Here is a 14,588-nt window from a genome sequence, read left to right on the forward strand (position 1 = left end):
GCTAATTGATTAATTAGGAATCACATTAGTCGCTTGGGTGCTCATGGTGTAAAGAAGAGGAGGGGGGGAGAACTTGAGAATAAATATAACATCAAAGAAGAAAAAAGAAAATACTAACAAGGTTTAATATACAACAGCAGACTGATGCTGCACTAAACAGCTTGATAAAGGGTGTTTTATTGCATATTTGTTTATATTTGCTGGTGACAAATGTCAAAGTAAATAGTGCTGAGTGTTTACTTGTTGTGTAGAGACACCTGCTGGTGAGTAAAGGTCATTTCACATTATTTATTTATTAGTCATTTATCTTTTCATTATTATTTTTTCTATTTGCTTGTAAAGCATCTTCACAATGTGTATTCTTAATATCATTATATATTTGTTATATAATAGAAACAAATATAATATGAAATAATTCATATTTATTAATTATTTTCTTTATTGATTTTTTGTTGTTATCTTTTATTTGCAAATCTTTAAACACTGTGTATTTTTATTATTATAATTATGATAAGCAAAAAAGTTATTATAGAACATTTTTACAATCTGTATGAATTCATATATTTATTTTTAAAAGTCAATTTGTTTATTAAATTTGTATTTCAGTATATATTATATTTTAAATAAAAAGCCAGCCAGTGAATTTAAGCAATATTTTATGGTTTTTTTAAATCCTTTGTATGATTCAAAGCTCAAACCGTTTAAATTATTATTCTTATTTTATTTGTTTAATTGTTGTTTTTATTATTGTAAGCCATAAACACCAAGCTGTGACAAACAACATCAAAGGAAAGCAAGAAGATGTGAGATATTTATTTATTTGTCTTTTTATATTTTTTTTGTTTTGTGTCCCGTGAGAGGGGTTACAGGTTACAGCAGGCCCGACAAGTGTTGATAAAAATACAAATGCATCAACAAACGTTCATTTCATTCTACCCCTGTGAGTGTGAAAACACGCACATCCACCGAACAAAAAACACTTTTAATGTCATAGAAAACATCTCTCTCTTCCAAAGAAATACACTTATTTAAGGCAGGATTAACAATCATGTACACGACGAGAACTAAGTCAATACAAAATGAAGTTACGTTACTGCTGTGGCTGATTTAAAACAGTCAATACAAAATGAACTTACATTACTGCTGTGGCTGATTTAAAAAATGTAAAACTACACATCGCTCTTTAAACTCTTCACAGGTTTGATTTCTTTCTCTGGATCCATTGGACAAACATTGATACTGTATGTTGTCTGCGGGACAGCAGGGAATCTGGCCTCCTCTCTAACATTTGGATAATAACAGTTGTACTAGAATTCTTTTTCCTACAGCAGAGACGATACAAACGATGTCTCGGATGTATCTTGGTCAGTGACGGCCGAATAAATACTTCTCCTGTAACTCTTCTCCACTGATGGAGCCAAACCATCCCTCTCTCCTTTCGTAACCACACACACACATACACACACACACACACACACACACACACACACACACACACACACACACACACACACACACACACACACACACACACACACACACACACACGTCCTGACGCTGTTAGCTTAAACTTTTAAAAGACAGTCCTCTGCACCAGTTTGACCGTCGTCAGCTTAGCAGAGAGATTTAGGTCGGACCTTCGGGAAGAGCTGAAAACAAGAAAAAAAAAAAACGATTAAAGTTTTCTGATATGATACAAGAAATCAATCCTGCCAACAGAAATAACCCTCCACAACAATTGTCCAATTTGAGTAACTATTCTCACTTCTGTACGTACGACGTTGCTTTGATTTATTTGAAGCTAATGCAGTAATCGTCCAGTGGTTTGAGAAGTCTTATGTACTATCAGGATTTATTATTTTTGGAGTTTGTATCTTCATTGTTGAATGCATTTATTGTGAGTCACTCTCGATAAAAGCAACAACTAAATAAAATGTAATCTAATGTTAATTATTATTCGTAATTGTTCTGCATTATGGCGAGAGAATTCAGAGCTAAAGTCTTAATATTGTTTATGAATTGGTGTCTGGCAGTGCAAGGTGCTATTTCCACGACAGCGATGTCTTTCGTGCCTGAAAACAGTCCCCGGCCGACCTTGTCCATATGCTTTGGTCCTGTCCCATCAAACTGTCTTCTGGTCCAATCATTTTAAAACTATCGAACAGGCCCTCAACATAATTGTAGCCCCTAACCCCCTGGCTGCTTTATTCTGTGCCCACTACGACTCAGTGTGTCATCGCTTTCACAACCCTGCTGGCAAGAAGCTCCATCCTTCTGAAATGGAAACATGCCCCCCCGACATATGACAGGTGGATACCGGAGCTCGATGCATTCAACTTGAAAAGATTCTCACTCAAATGATTTCAGAAATCCTTTCACAAAACCTGGATACTCATCCGAGGTAGCTCACTGAATGGAGAGAGAGACCCACTCTCTTCCTTCCCCATGTTCCTTTTCAGCATATTACTTTGTCTTTTATATTTCTCCCATGTTGACTACAATATTGTTTTCTACTTTAGTTCATTGTTGTTTTTTAATGTTTTAATTGATTGAGTATTTAATTGCTGTTTGTAGTTATAATATAGAGCAATTATCTTGTACTGAATGCTATGTTCAAATTGACATGTCTGTAAAAAACAGAATTGCCATCTTACCCCAAAGTAGTTGTTTGGAACGAAGCCCTCCCTGCCACAGAGCGAGGCCCACCACCAGTCGGACCCCTCAGGTCTCTGCAGGATGGTGACCATGTCGGCCTCTTTGAAGCTCAGCTCATCGGCTAGCTGAGCCGGGTAGCTCCACAGAGCGTACAGCACCCCGCTGTTCTCCGTGCCCATGGCCTCCTCCACCCCTGGTGTCACAGGAGAGACAGGAGCAACATGCATTTACTTTTAGGATCATTTTTGGGAGAGACAGAGTTGAAAGGGAATGACACGCGGCACGTAATTTAATTTACATATGTATTTACATTTCAGATTAAGGTTATTAATACAAGCTAAACATACTGTATTTCAATATATATAAAAAATATATTGAGAAAGTTTACTGTTGGAACTGAACTTTTTTACTTTTACTTAATGTAAGCACAATTTTGAATGCAGGCTTTTACTTGTAACTTAGTCTTCTTAATTTACCATGGGTAAGTCCGTACAAATAAACACGGAGACGAGTGATGAACTGTTTTTTGAAAAAACCTCAATCGGTGTAGCTATTTAATTTTCTTACATAAAAAGCCTGCCAGTGAACACAAGCAATATTTATGTTTTTGAAAGGCTTTATTTTATATAGGATGCAAATACTAGGACACCAAATATTTGCTAAATAAGAATAAAGTGTAAACATTGATCACACTGTGTCCTGTTGAGGGTCAGTAATATAAAGTTTATGATGGGTATTTCAGCATCAGCTATAATTGATACATTTGAGACTAAACTCAACTGTCATATTTAGCAAGCAGCTGGAAAGGTCAGAGCCCAGTAACTGTCAGATGATGTCTCTTTATGATTCATTCTATCATGTTTGACGTTTAGCATTTAATAGTGCTGTGTCACAGGGTGTGTGTCTGTGTGAGTGTCGGTGTTAGTGCCTCACCTCTAAGGAAGGTCTCACACTCTTCATAGCTGACAGCGTAAGGATCACACTTCTGGGAGGAGGTGGCGCTGTCGCTCTCCGTCATGGCCATGACCGCCGCTCCGTTCCTCACCAGGAACTCACACAGGGGCCGGTCGTTACACGAGGCGGCGCAGTGCAGCGGGGTCCTGGGGGACAGAGAGATGGCAGTCAATACATGCAGGAGATAGCTGAGACACATTTTGTCATCTTGGACAATGTCTCCCACCTACTCCATGACTCCAAAGGTCGCCATCGTGGAAGACTAATTTCACAAAGGTGCCCCACAGAGCGCCAGACTTCACCATCAGCAGCTAAACCCCTTTAAAGTGTGCTATTTATATCGTTTCAATACTAATCCAACACTGTATATATTGTAATATACCGAATGTTATATTTGCAGTATGAAGTGCACATTTTAACTTCAACTTCTTATGTTTATATAAATATTTGTTTCTTTTCTAAATTCATTTTATAGTTTTTGGAGATTTTACTCAAACTTTTATCTTTACATATTTTAATCTTTTTTTTGTATTATTCTTTTCTAAAATGAACAACAGTCACAAAACCCAATTTCCCTCAGGATACATGTTTGTAGTATTCTGATTCTTGACTAAATAATGTTGCATTCATGCGGAGGAACAAAGGTTGTTAAATGGATCAAACATGATAGACAAATGAAATAACGTGGCTTTGAACAGAAATGTGTCAAATACACAGTAGAATTGGTGAACGCAAGTATTTTTGCAAGAGGAACAAACCTAGTAGTAGAAGAAGTAGCGTAAAATGTGAATACATGAATAGTGCATTACCTGGAATGGGTTCTTAACTACTGTACTACAGCACTACAACACACAGTTACAGACACATAGCTACTGCACTTCTTTATTTGACTTGTTGTTGATATGGGCATGACAGGCTTTTTTATTTCGTTGTACCTGGTGCAATGACAATACTTTTTTTTAATTATATTCCTTTCTATTCTATTCTATTCTACTAGAATAAATGTACGTTCCACCACTGGAGAGAGGAAATAGATGTTAAATAATGTCCAGATATTTACCAGCCGTGACTGTCTGGAGCGCTGACATTGGCTCCAATACGAACCAGGAAGTCCACCACGTTGTAATGGCCGCCGCAGATGCCATTGTGAAGGGCGGTGATGCCTTCATCGTTGGGTTGGCTGGGGTCGCTCATCTATGGAAACATTTCTCATCAGCCTCTCTCTATTGTTACTGACTTTATCCTGGTTTCAAAACGACTTGCTCCTAACCCCCAACTTGCTCAAATAGAAGTATAGCTGTTGTACTGCGAGTGACTCTCAGTCGAATGTATTTCTGTATAAATAAGAAGCAGCAGGGAGGTGTCAAAAGAAAAGGAAAGCAGAGTCAGCAAACATTGCCGAAATATAAATATCACATATTCTTTAGGGCTTCCTAAAGTCGAAATCCAGAACTGGAGCACCCATTTTTGCACTCGAATTTGCTTTCTTAGTTCCCACTGGTTTGAAGAAGTTTGTTCAAGAAAATAATTCCACATATGTAGAATAAGCACCAATATGTTTCCTGCGATTGTGTTTAAGTTCAAGTGAGACATGTCTAATTGTTGTTTTTCCCGAATCAGCTATGTTTGTTGCAATGAGTTTAATATATTGGGTACATGTGAGGTATAACTGTGAGTAATAGTAGCAGCAGAGTAGTTCAAGTTGCAGCATTTAAAATCAGGCATATTCATTTACACACACACCTCCTGCACGGCCTTCTGCACCGTCTCCAGTTCTCCGACCAGCGACCCGTCCAGCAGCAGGACCAGCGGGCTGAGGCGGGCTCGCCTCCCAGAACTCTTGTGCTTGGGTCGCCGCAGGATGGAATGGTAGAGCTGGAGAGAGAAACAAAAGGAAGAGATCATCAATCACATGGGTTTCAGAACCTAATATGAAATATGCTGTTTTTATTGAGAATTATTGCAATGTAAGTGCACCAGCATGTTTAAATGCCATTACACGGTGTAGAAAGCACATTATTTCAGGATTATTTAAGAGCTGGATTCTGATTGGGCAATTTGGACATTCAGCTGTCTGATTTTTTTTCGATAGTGACTTTGTGCAGTAATATTAATCCGCAAAAAGAAGTATGATACGTTTAACGTCAACACACAGACGGGAAGTTAACACTAAAGGGAACAGCAGAAGAAGGCAGACGGGAAGTTAACACTGAAGGGAACAGCAGAAGGAGACACACAGACGGGAAGTTAACACTGAAGGGAACAGCAAAGGAGACAGACAGGAAGTAGACACTAAAGGGAACAGCAGAAGAAGACAGACAGGAAGTTAACACTAAAGGGAACAGCAAAGGAGACAGACAGGAAGTAAACACTAAAGGGAACAGCAGAAGAAGACAGACAGGAAGTTAACACTAAAGGGAACAGCAAAGGAGACAGACAGGAAGTAAACACTAAAGGGAACAGCAGAAGAAGACAGACAGGAAGTTAACACTAAAGGGAACAGCAGAAGGAGACAGACAGACGGGGAGTAAACACTAAAGGGAACAGCAGAAGAAGACAGACAGGAAGTTAACACTAAAGGGAACAGCAGAAGGAGACAGACGGGAAGTTAACACTAAAGGGAACAGCAGAAGGAGACAGACGGGAAGTTAACACTAAAGGGAACAGCAAAGGAGACAGACAGGAAGTTAACACTAAAGGGAACAGCAGAAGGAGACAGACAGACGGGGAGTAAACACTAAAGGGAACAGCAGAAGAAGGCAGACGGGAAGTTAACACTGAAGGGAACAGCAGAAGGAGACGGACAGGAAGTCAACACTAAAGGGAACAGCAAAGGAGATAGACGGGAAGTTAAAACTAAAGGGAACAGCAAAGGAGACAGACAGGAAGTTAACACTAAAGGGAACAGCAGAAGGAGACAGACGGGAAGTTAACACTAAAGGGAACAGCAGAAGGAGACAGACGGGAAGTTAACACTAAAGGGAACAGCAAAGGAGACAGACAGGAAGTTAACACTAAAGGGAACAGCAGAAGGAGACAGACAGACGGGGAGTAAACACTAAAGGGAACAGCAGAAGAAGGCAGACGGGAAGTTAACACTGAAGGGAACAGCAGAAGGAGACGGACAGGAAGTCAACACTAAAGGGAACAGCAGAAGGAGACAGACAGACGGGAAGTTAACACTAAAGGGAACAGCAGAAGGAGACAGACGGGAAGTTAACACTAAAGGGAACAGCAAAGGAGACAGACAGGAAGTTAACACTAAAGGGAACAGCAGAAGGAGACAGACAGACGGGGAGTAAACACTAAAGGGAACAGCAGAAGGAGACAGACAGACGGGGAGTAAACACTAAAGGGAACAGCAGAAGGAGACAGACAGACGGGGAGTACATATAGGCATTTTAGGTGTTAGGTTGTTATCGCGGCAGTTAAGCCGTAGATACACTTTAGCACGGACTATGTTCTTAGTGGAAGCTATACTAGGTTCTGCTCATAATAATGACAAGCGCATTGCATGTTGTCCTTTACATAATTAATTAGGCATTTCTAAAGACAATTTACATAGTTCTACTTGTCCAGGGACTATAACATCCTCAGTCGCTCTAACCCTTGTCTTACTCTGAGATCTGGCTGCATCGTGGCTGCAGGTAGATGTGCAGGAGGTGTAGCGAAGTCCTCTTCTTCTGAGGAGCTGCTGGTATCACTCCCCTTCTCCCCCTTCTGACGGTGGGCCTTCTTGCGGAAAAGCTTATCAATTAGGTTTTTGTACTGGTTGGGCTGGTAGTGGGAGGCGTTCTTCAGTGGCTTGGAAGGATCCTGGGAGCCCCGCCGCTTCAGGGCCCGGGGGATCTCTGCTCGGATGCGGAGCAGCTCCTCCAGGTTGGGGATCTGCTCGCTCTGGGCCACCACTGGCTGCATCCTGGTGGGGCTGAGGGGCCGGGGGACTGGGGCCGGGGCGCTGCTGCCCTCTGGTGTGCTTGGAGTGTCCTGAATCACAGGCATGTGATGAACTAAGTCCAGCCGCTCTAACTCTGCATCTATGTCCCCGGAGTTCAGCACTGCAAAGATGGACACGTTTGAAATGTTGGTTAAACAAAGATCATGTCAAACCCACAGTAATGCTCGGCCATAATGCTGGATTCAAATGTTAATATACATGGGAACTGCAATCATTAGTATAAGCACTTTTATATTTTGTAATATTTGAGTAACCTAGAATGATCGGATATATGTCCATGTGTCATGGCAAATGTAATATATTACAGTAGTAAAGTTATGGTAAAGTTGAGTGAAGCTCCCACGGGCCCTTAGGGGATCATAATGTGAGAAGCAGAAGTGGCAGACGCTTCATTTATTAGACCTAGCCCATAGAACTAAGCTGTGATGTGCTAGTGTTTTTCTGTTTTCAGGTAAGCAAAATGATAAAAGTAGTACACGTGTATGGTATGGTATGGACTAGTTCCAGTAGTGTTAGCACCTGTAGCTAAATATAAGTGTGTTTTGCGGGTTAATTGCAGCAGACTTATAAGAATGTACATGAATGTTCATACAGATGCGTAACTGCATAGACCTAGCTGAAAGTATTTAGCTACATTGCATTGATGTGCTTTTGTTTCAGTATTTTCAGGTGAGTCAAAGTGGTGAAAAGTTGTGACACAGATGTACAATTATTGTGTAACATTATAGCGGTAAAGCAGATATGAGATTTATATTGCATATTTATATTGTAGATTTACATGTTAAAAGGCGAGTGTGTTGTGTGAAACAATGTGTCGCCTGTACGCTTATAAGGACTAATACCAGAAGGGTAACAACTTGGATCTAAATAATGTGCACTGTGTACCCGTGCTTAATACCGTCAGTCAGTGTGTTTTCAGTGCGAGTAGACTTTTCACATGTTATGCTTTATGCAAGTTTAAGAATGTGTATGTATGTTTATATGGATGCATCTTTCTTACCTAGCCAACAGTATGCAGTAGCGGTGCATTTTCAAAACGTCAAAGTAAAAGAGATTTAAACGTATGCATGTCAAGAAGTCCCCTTTGTTTCCATGATGGAGACACATGGGAGAGTCAGAATGTGTGTGTATGCAGATGATAAATTAGTTTACCGTCACTGTACACTGCCGGCTGTCTCAGCTCAGGTGGGTGCTGCAGTGACGGGGGTACAAGTTGGTGGAAGAACTCCCTCGGAAATGGTACGGTTGGTGGGTAAGGGGCCATATCACCGTCTCCTCCCATGAGTCTGGGGTGGGGGACTGGTCTTCCTCCCCAGCGGGGGTTTTGTAGACGCATGATGACAGAGAGAGGGATGGGCTTGCGCTGGCGGGACGGAGTCGATGTTGGGGGGATGGAAATACGGGAGATGATGGGCTGAGGCTGGTATGGGGAGTGGGTTGGGGATGAAACATCTGGAGGCACTGTTATACGTATGTTACGCGGGAGAGACGCGTGGGAAAACATGAGATTTTGAGATCGAGGATCCTTGAACAGAAAGAAAAAGAGGAATACATGTCATCCTACTCCACTGAATCAAATGACCGTATAACTTGGAGTTTAATTTATCTGATTATGGATAATCATTGGTGTCTCTTTTTTAAATCATATTTGTAAAAAGAATTGTAAAAATGAGGTTACACCAAGAAAGGTTAACTGACAAATGAAAACGGTCTGAGAAATGTTTTTGCAATCCAAATATATAACATTATTATGCTTAGTATGTATTTACATATTCTAGATGTTGCCCTTCTATTGTGCCATGTCGTATCGAATCCACCACACTGACCCCAATGTCATCGCCTAAAATCATTGACGTGATTCTTCTCAGCCTTTTTGTCCCCACGTTTGCAGATAATCAAATGACCTCCTTTGTATCCTCTTTTAGCTTTTTATTTCTATTTAACAGCATGGATTGTGTGTTTGAGTACAAAGGGGGTACAATAGAACAAAAGTCATTGGTGAACCAAAATAAATAAACACTTAACTTAAGCTCAGGTGGACAATGTGGAGGCAAATATTTTCTGAGTCAACTTAACTTAAGCAAGTAACACTGATTCTGTCGCACCACTATAAGCTATTCCCATTGATGCCAACAATTGAGAAATCATCTTGTAGGAACTAAATGCTATAGTTGAGGAGGCTCTTGGTTCGTAATGCCCCGGAGAATCATCACATACTGTACATGAACATCTCTTTGGAGCTTTTAACTATCTTTGTGCTTGTTGTTTTTATATTTTACAGCAAAACACTGTGGTTCAACTATCATTACAAAACCTACCTACCCAGAACCAAAGGGTACAATCATTTAATAATACAAATTAAAAAAACAAAAGGAAAATAATGCTTAAAACAAGATGTATTAGATGAATAATGATAGAGTAGGCAAGCCAGTATCATTGTACTTTTTTTTTTTTTCTGACCCATTGAGTCAAGAATGATATAACTGAGTTTTCTCATTCAACAGGCTTTTGTGACTCCTATCCTCCCCCACATTCCCCTCCATGCACCCTGTTGTCCTCTGCCTAACAGTGCCAGGTGACTTGCAGCTACTCCCAATGTGTGGAACTCTGTAGCAATACAAGTTTGGGCTACAACATAAGCCAGGCAAATGAATCAATCAGAGTAGCTATTTGAATGCCTCTCTGTTAACACCACCCACCTTTTTTGGGCTTGGGGCCAGAAGGGGGCCATCGAGGTTGGACTCTCTCCAGCTGCTATTTGGCACAGACGGCTGTAGCCACTCTGTCTCTGCAACAGGAAAGTGTGAAGTTAGAACACAGAGACCACATACTGGACAGGCAGAGCGCCAGGGCACCTCAGGCCTTGAATCCAAATAGTTTTGTCCTGGCCTAATTCCAAGACTTCCCTTAAGAAATAGAAGTTGAGAAAGTAGCAAAAATAAACCAACTGTCATAGGTGTGGTGAGGTTTCTTGTCGTAGGACACGTCTAGATCTGTCTCGCTCCACTTGCCTGAGGTCTTCTGCCGGTGCACACCCTCCTCTAGGAGAGGAACAAGAGATTGAGAAATAAAGTGAAAGGAACACAAAATGATTGCCAGACAAAGGGTGGTGGAGTTTCTCAAAGTGTGCGGCACCTCTCCACTTCATAAGGAGTTTAACCGTGACACTTTTCGAAATCCCGTTTGTGTCCCCCCACTTTACAAATAGGCCTATGTTTATTATTATTTTTTAACGCAAGCCATCATCGCCACGGAGGAGCACACAGCCTCTGTGAGCGAGCGAGACGGAGGGAGAGAGACAGAGAGAGAGAGCACACCTTTATCTATTTAATATAGCCTAAGAATAAAGTAAGAAATCATTCCAATAGGACAGTACACCAGAAAACGGTTTAAAAGGGGCGTGAATAGTGAAAGTAAAATATTCATATATAAAAAGAAAGAATGCTAACTAGGTAACATAAGATAAGAATAAACCAGTTTAAATGATTTGTTATTGGTTGTGATCATATTCTAAAGAGGTTTGGATTATTGAAAAGTATACAGCTCCCTTTCATAGAGTGTTGAGAGCTGTATCTATAAATGCATGTTGTGCTCAAAGTGCACCAGATTGATGCATTTCACTTCAACATTTAAAAAAACATCTTCCCCCTCGAGCATGTGAGGTCCACTCCCAAATAAAGCAGGTTAAAATAATTAAATTGCAACATGTTCTTTTAGTAAACACTGAAAACGGGTCCCACAGACCCAAACAGCACACAAAGGTCAAAGGTCAGCATATAATAATGTTAAAATGTGCTAAATATATACACTGCAAAAAACAAAAAAAAGAGGAGTAAAAGTAGCCCACGACTTGTTTTATTTTGTCTCTCATCCTCATCTCTCTCATCCTAAAAAAGGTTGGAGACCCCTGTTATAGAACGATACATTTGACAATGTTAAGCTTGGCCTACCATTTGATTGGAGCGATGAGGAACGAAGTGGGGAATGACAGAACAAGTTTGAGAACCACTGTACTAACGTTCAGTATTGCATCTATTTATAGGCCAGTATTTCTCCAAGACCTTTTATTTGTAGAGTTAAAGAATCTCTTAAAGGGAACCGTGACATTGAGCCAGAGTAGTTAAAGTGGACCTATTATGCTATATTGGAAAAATGTATTGTAGGCAGGGGCGGACTGGGACTACAAATCAGCCCGGGACACTCGACCGGCCCACTTCGGTACCGCCGGCCCACCGCGGTGCTAGTGACTTACCGCAGAGGTAGACATTAAGGGTAAAATGCCACTGGCATTATATTATCACTGGCCCCATCATTGTAACCACTGGCCTTCGTCCAAAAAGAAATCGACTAATAATGAAGAAAATTAATACATGTTTCAATAGTAATGTATGCACAAACTACATTATTACTTGTACTACAACATTTGAATCATCAGTTCTTCCTCATTTTCCTCAATTGTTCATATTTGGTTTATTAAAATAATGATATTGTGGTCATTGTTAAAAAATGTTTGCTATTATTATGAGTATTATTATTTGTATAATGCGCTTTCTGCCTTCCTGTCATTAGGAGTTAGACATGTAGAGTAGACTAGAACCTTCATGATCCTAAACTGCTGGGACATTTCGCCAATACCTTTATATTGTCTACTCTTCACTTACTGTCAGCATAGGTCGGCATTGATGTACAGAGCCGACAGAAGACCTTGTTTATACTGGCATCATATTGAGAGGTGCAGTGACGCGTCCTGAAACCAGGAAGTAGCTGCTGGTTCACTCCACAGAAAGCAATGGGATTTCTCCACAGGGTTTTGGAAAACAGCTGGAAATAAGGTCTGTGGAAAACAAACCTGTTTGATAAATGCATGTTTTGTTCAGCCGGGTAATCTCCACATGTCTACCCTACTTTTATAATTTTCGAATCATAAATCTAATCGATAGATTATAAAAGGGTTTTAGGACGCGGCACTGCACCACTAGAAGCCAACTCCATCGATCAAGCTGAAACTTTCTCTCCCTCTTCTTCTCATGCTCCCTGTCACTCTCCTTTAACTCCTCCGGTGACTTTCTTTTATTTCAAGATAGTTTTTTGCCCGGCGCTTGGCCGGTTACCGCTGGTATTAAAACCTTTTGGCGAATGGTTAGGTGACGCGATATTCTGTGGAGCTCACGGGAGCCTGCTCGCGCTGCGCTCCGCAGCAAACAGCTGTTTGCTTTTCACCCACCAACGACAACCGACTCACGGAACGCTGTGTTGTAGCGTTAATAAACGAAACAATTTAACTAAATTGCTAGTCAAAATACCAATACCACAGGACAATTCTTTTAAAGCAATATTTTTAGTGGCCCGAGCGGGCAAGTGGAAAGTACGTTATGCTGGCCTAAATAGTGCTTCCGGGTCAGCGGGCCATTTATAATGCAGAGCCCTGCTGGTTACCAGCCGGCCCACATCGTCCAACCGGCCCACTTCAGTACCGGCCCATCGGGATTCGTCCCGATGGCCAGTCCGCCCCTGATTGTAGGGCCATACCTATACAAAACATGTGAAGTTTTTTGCTTAAAACAGATCCCCCGTTGTAGCCATGCCTCATACTGCTCATACCCCTCTTTTGCAGCCATGTTAGAGAAACGCAGATTTTGGGTCCTTAGCTTGAAAATAAAAAAAGAGGAGGCGGAGCTAATGCCTGATCAGAATTCTACCGGAGATAAAGTTAAATTCTGCTTTGATAAAACGCCATCCTGTTCTAAACCACATCAAAGATTTTTTATTTCCTGCTTTTTTAAACACATGTGCTCTCCAGGACAGGTTAGCTCTGAGTGTTAGCGAGGCTTGCTAATGTCAACAAAGACGTCCAAAACACGTCAGGCATTGTTTCTGATAGCAACTTTCTGTGGGCCCGCTGCCGATATGACGTCAAATCGGCAGCAAATCTGTATCCGCTCGTTGGTACCCCCGTTTTTTAAAAGATGTGGGTACGGAGGAAAAGAGAGTGGGTTTTATTTTCTGATGCTGCGTGAGTTCCCCCCGACGCACCGGGGACACATATGTATGTATAAAAGACATCACAAAGTGCATTTTGCATGATAGGTCCCCTTTAATTATCTTTCATGGCAAACTGGAGCGACTGCGTTTTCTTGTTTTGGCCGCTAGAGAAGATTGGAGTTACTCTGCAACTTCTACAGGTGCTCCATAGAGAGGATCCTGACCTTCTACAGGTGCTCCATAGAGAGGACCCTGACCTTCTACAGGTGCACCATAGAGAGGATCCTGACCTTCTACAGGTGCTCCATAGAGAGGATCCTGACCTTCTACAGGTGCTCCATAGAGAGCATCCTGACCTTCTACAGGTGCTCCACAGAGAGGACCCTGACCTTCTACAGGTGCTCCATAGAGAGCATCCTGACCTTCTACAGGTGCTCCATAGAGAGGACCCTGACCTTCTACAGGTGCTCCATAGAGAGCATCCTGACCTTCTACAGGTGCTCCATAGAGAGGATCCTGACCTTCTACAGGTGCTCCATAGAGAGCATCCTGACCGTCTACAGGTGCTCCATAGAGAGGATCCTGACCTTCTACAGGTGCTCCACAGAGAGGATCCTGACCTTCTACAGGTGCTCCATAGAGAGGATCCTGACTGGCTGCATCACGGCCTGGTACGGCAGCTGCTCCGCCCTCAATCGTAAGGCTCTACAGATGCTGGTGAAAACTGCACAGAACATCACCAGGACGGAGCTGCCCTCCATGGAGGACCTCTACTCCCAGCGGCTCAGAAAGAAAGCCCTCAGGATTACAAAGACCCCCCGTCACCCCAGCCACAAACTGTTCAGTCTGCTGCCGTCTGGCAGGCGGTACCGCAGCATCCGGACAGAAACCACCAGACTCAGAGACAGCTTCATCCCACAGGCCACAATACTATGTAACACTTGAGCTTGCACCATTTCTCTATAGTTATTTTCCTCTTTTTTTATGTCTTGTATATATTTATATTGCATTGTTGAGGAGCCTGTGACCTACTTTTTTC

General features: G+C 41.6%; 1 protein-coding gene across 1 annotated transcript in view; it reads right to left on the reverse strand.

The window, feature by feature from the left end:
• Window positions 1-802: 802 nt before the first annotated feature.
• The window catches only part of ppp1r13l (protein phosphatase 1, regulatory subunit 13 like), a 39,208-nt gene continuing 25,422 nt past the window's right edge, over window positions 803-14,588 (reverse strand). Inside the window, 9 exon segments of the mRNA XM_071205273.1 lie at window positions 803-1,649; window positions 2,655-2,848; window positions 3,589-3,755; window positions 4,670-4,803; window positions 5,353-5,484; window positions 7,228-7,667; window positions 8,720-9,092; window positions 10,267-10,355; window positions 10,516-10,608. Coding sequence (XP_071061374.1) covers window positions 1,614-1,649; window positions 2,655-2,848; window positions 3,589-3,755; window positions 4,670-4,803; window positions 5,353-5,484; window positions 7,228-7,667; window positions 8,720-9,092; window positions 10,267-10,355; window positions 10,516-10,608 — 1,658 coding nt within the window. The 3' untranslated portion in view covers window positions 803-1,613.

This window comes from Pseudochaenichthys georgianus, chromosome 13 (genome assembly GCF_902827115.2).
Source record: "Pseudochaenichthys georgianus chromosome 13, fPseGeo1.2, whole genome shotgun sequence".
Lineage (NCBI taxonomy): Eukaryota > Metazoa > Chordata > Actinopteri > Perciformes > Channichthyidae > Pseudochaenichthys > Pseudochaenichthys georgianus.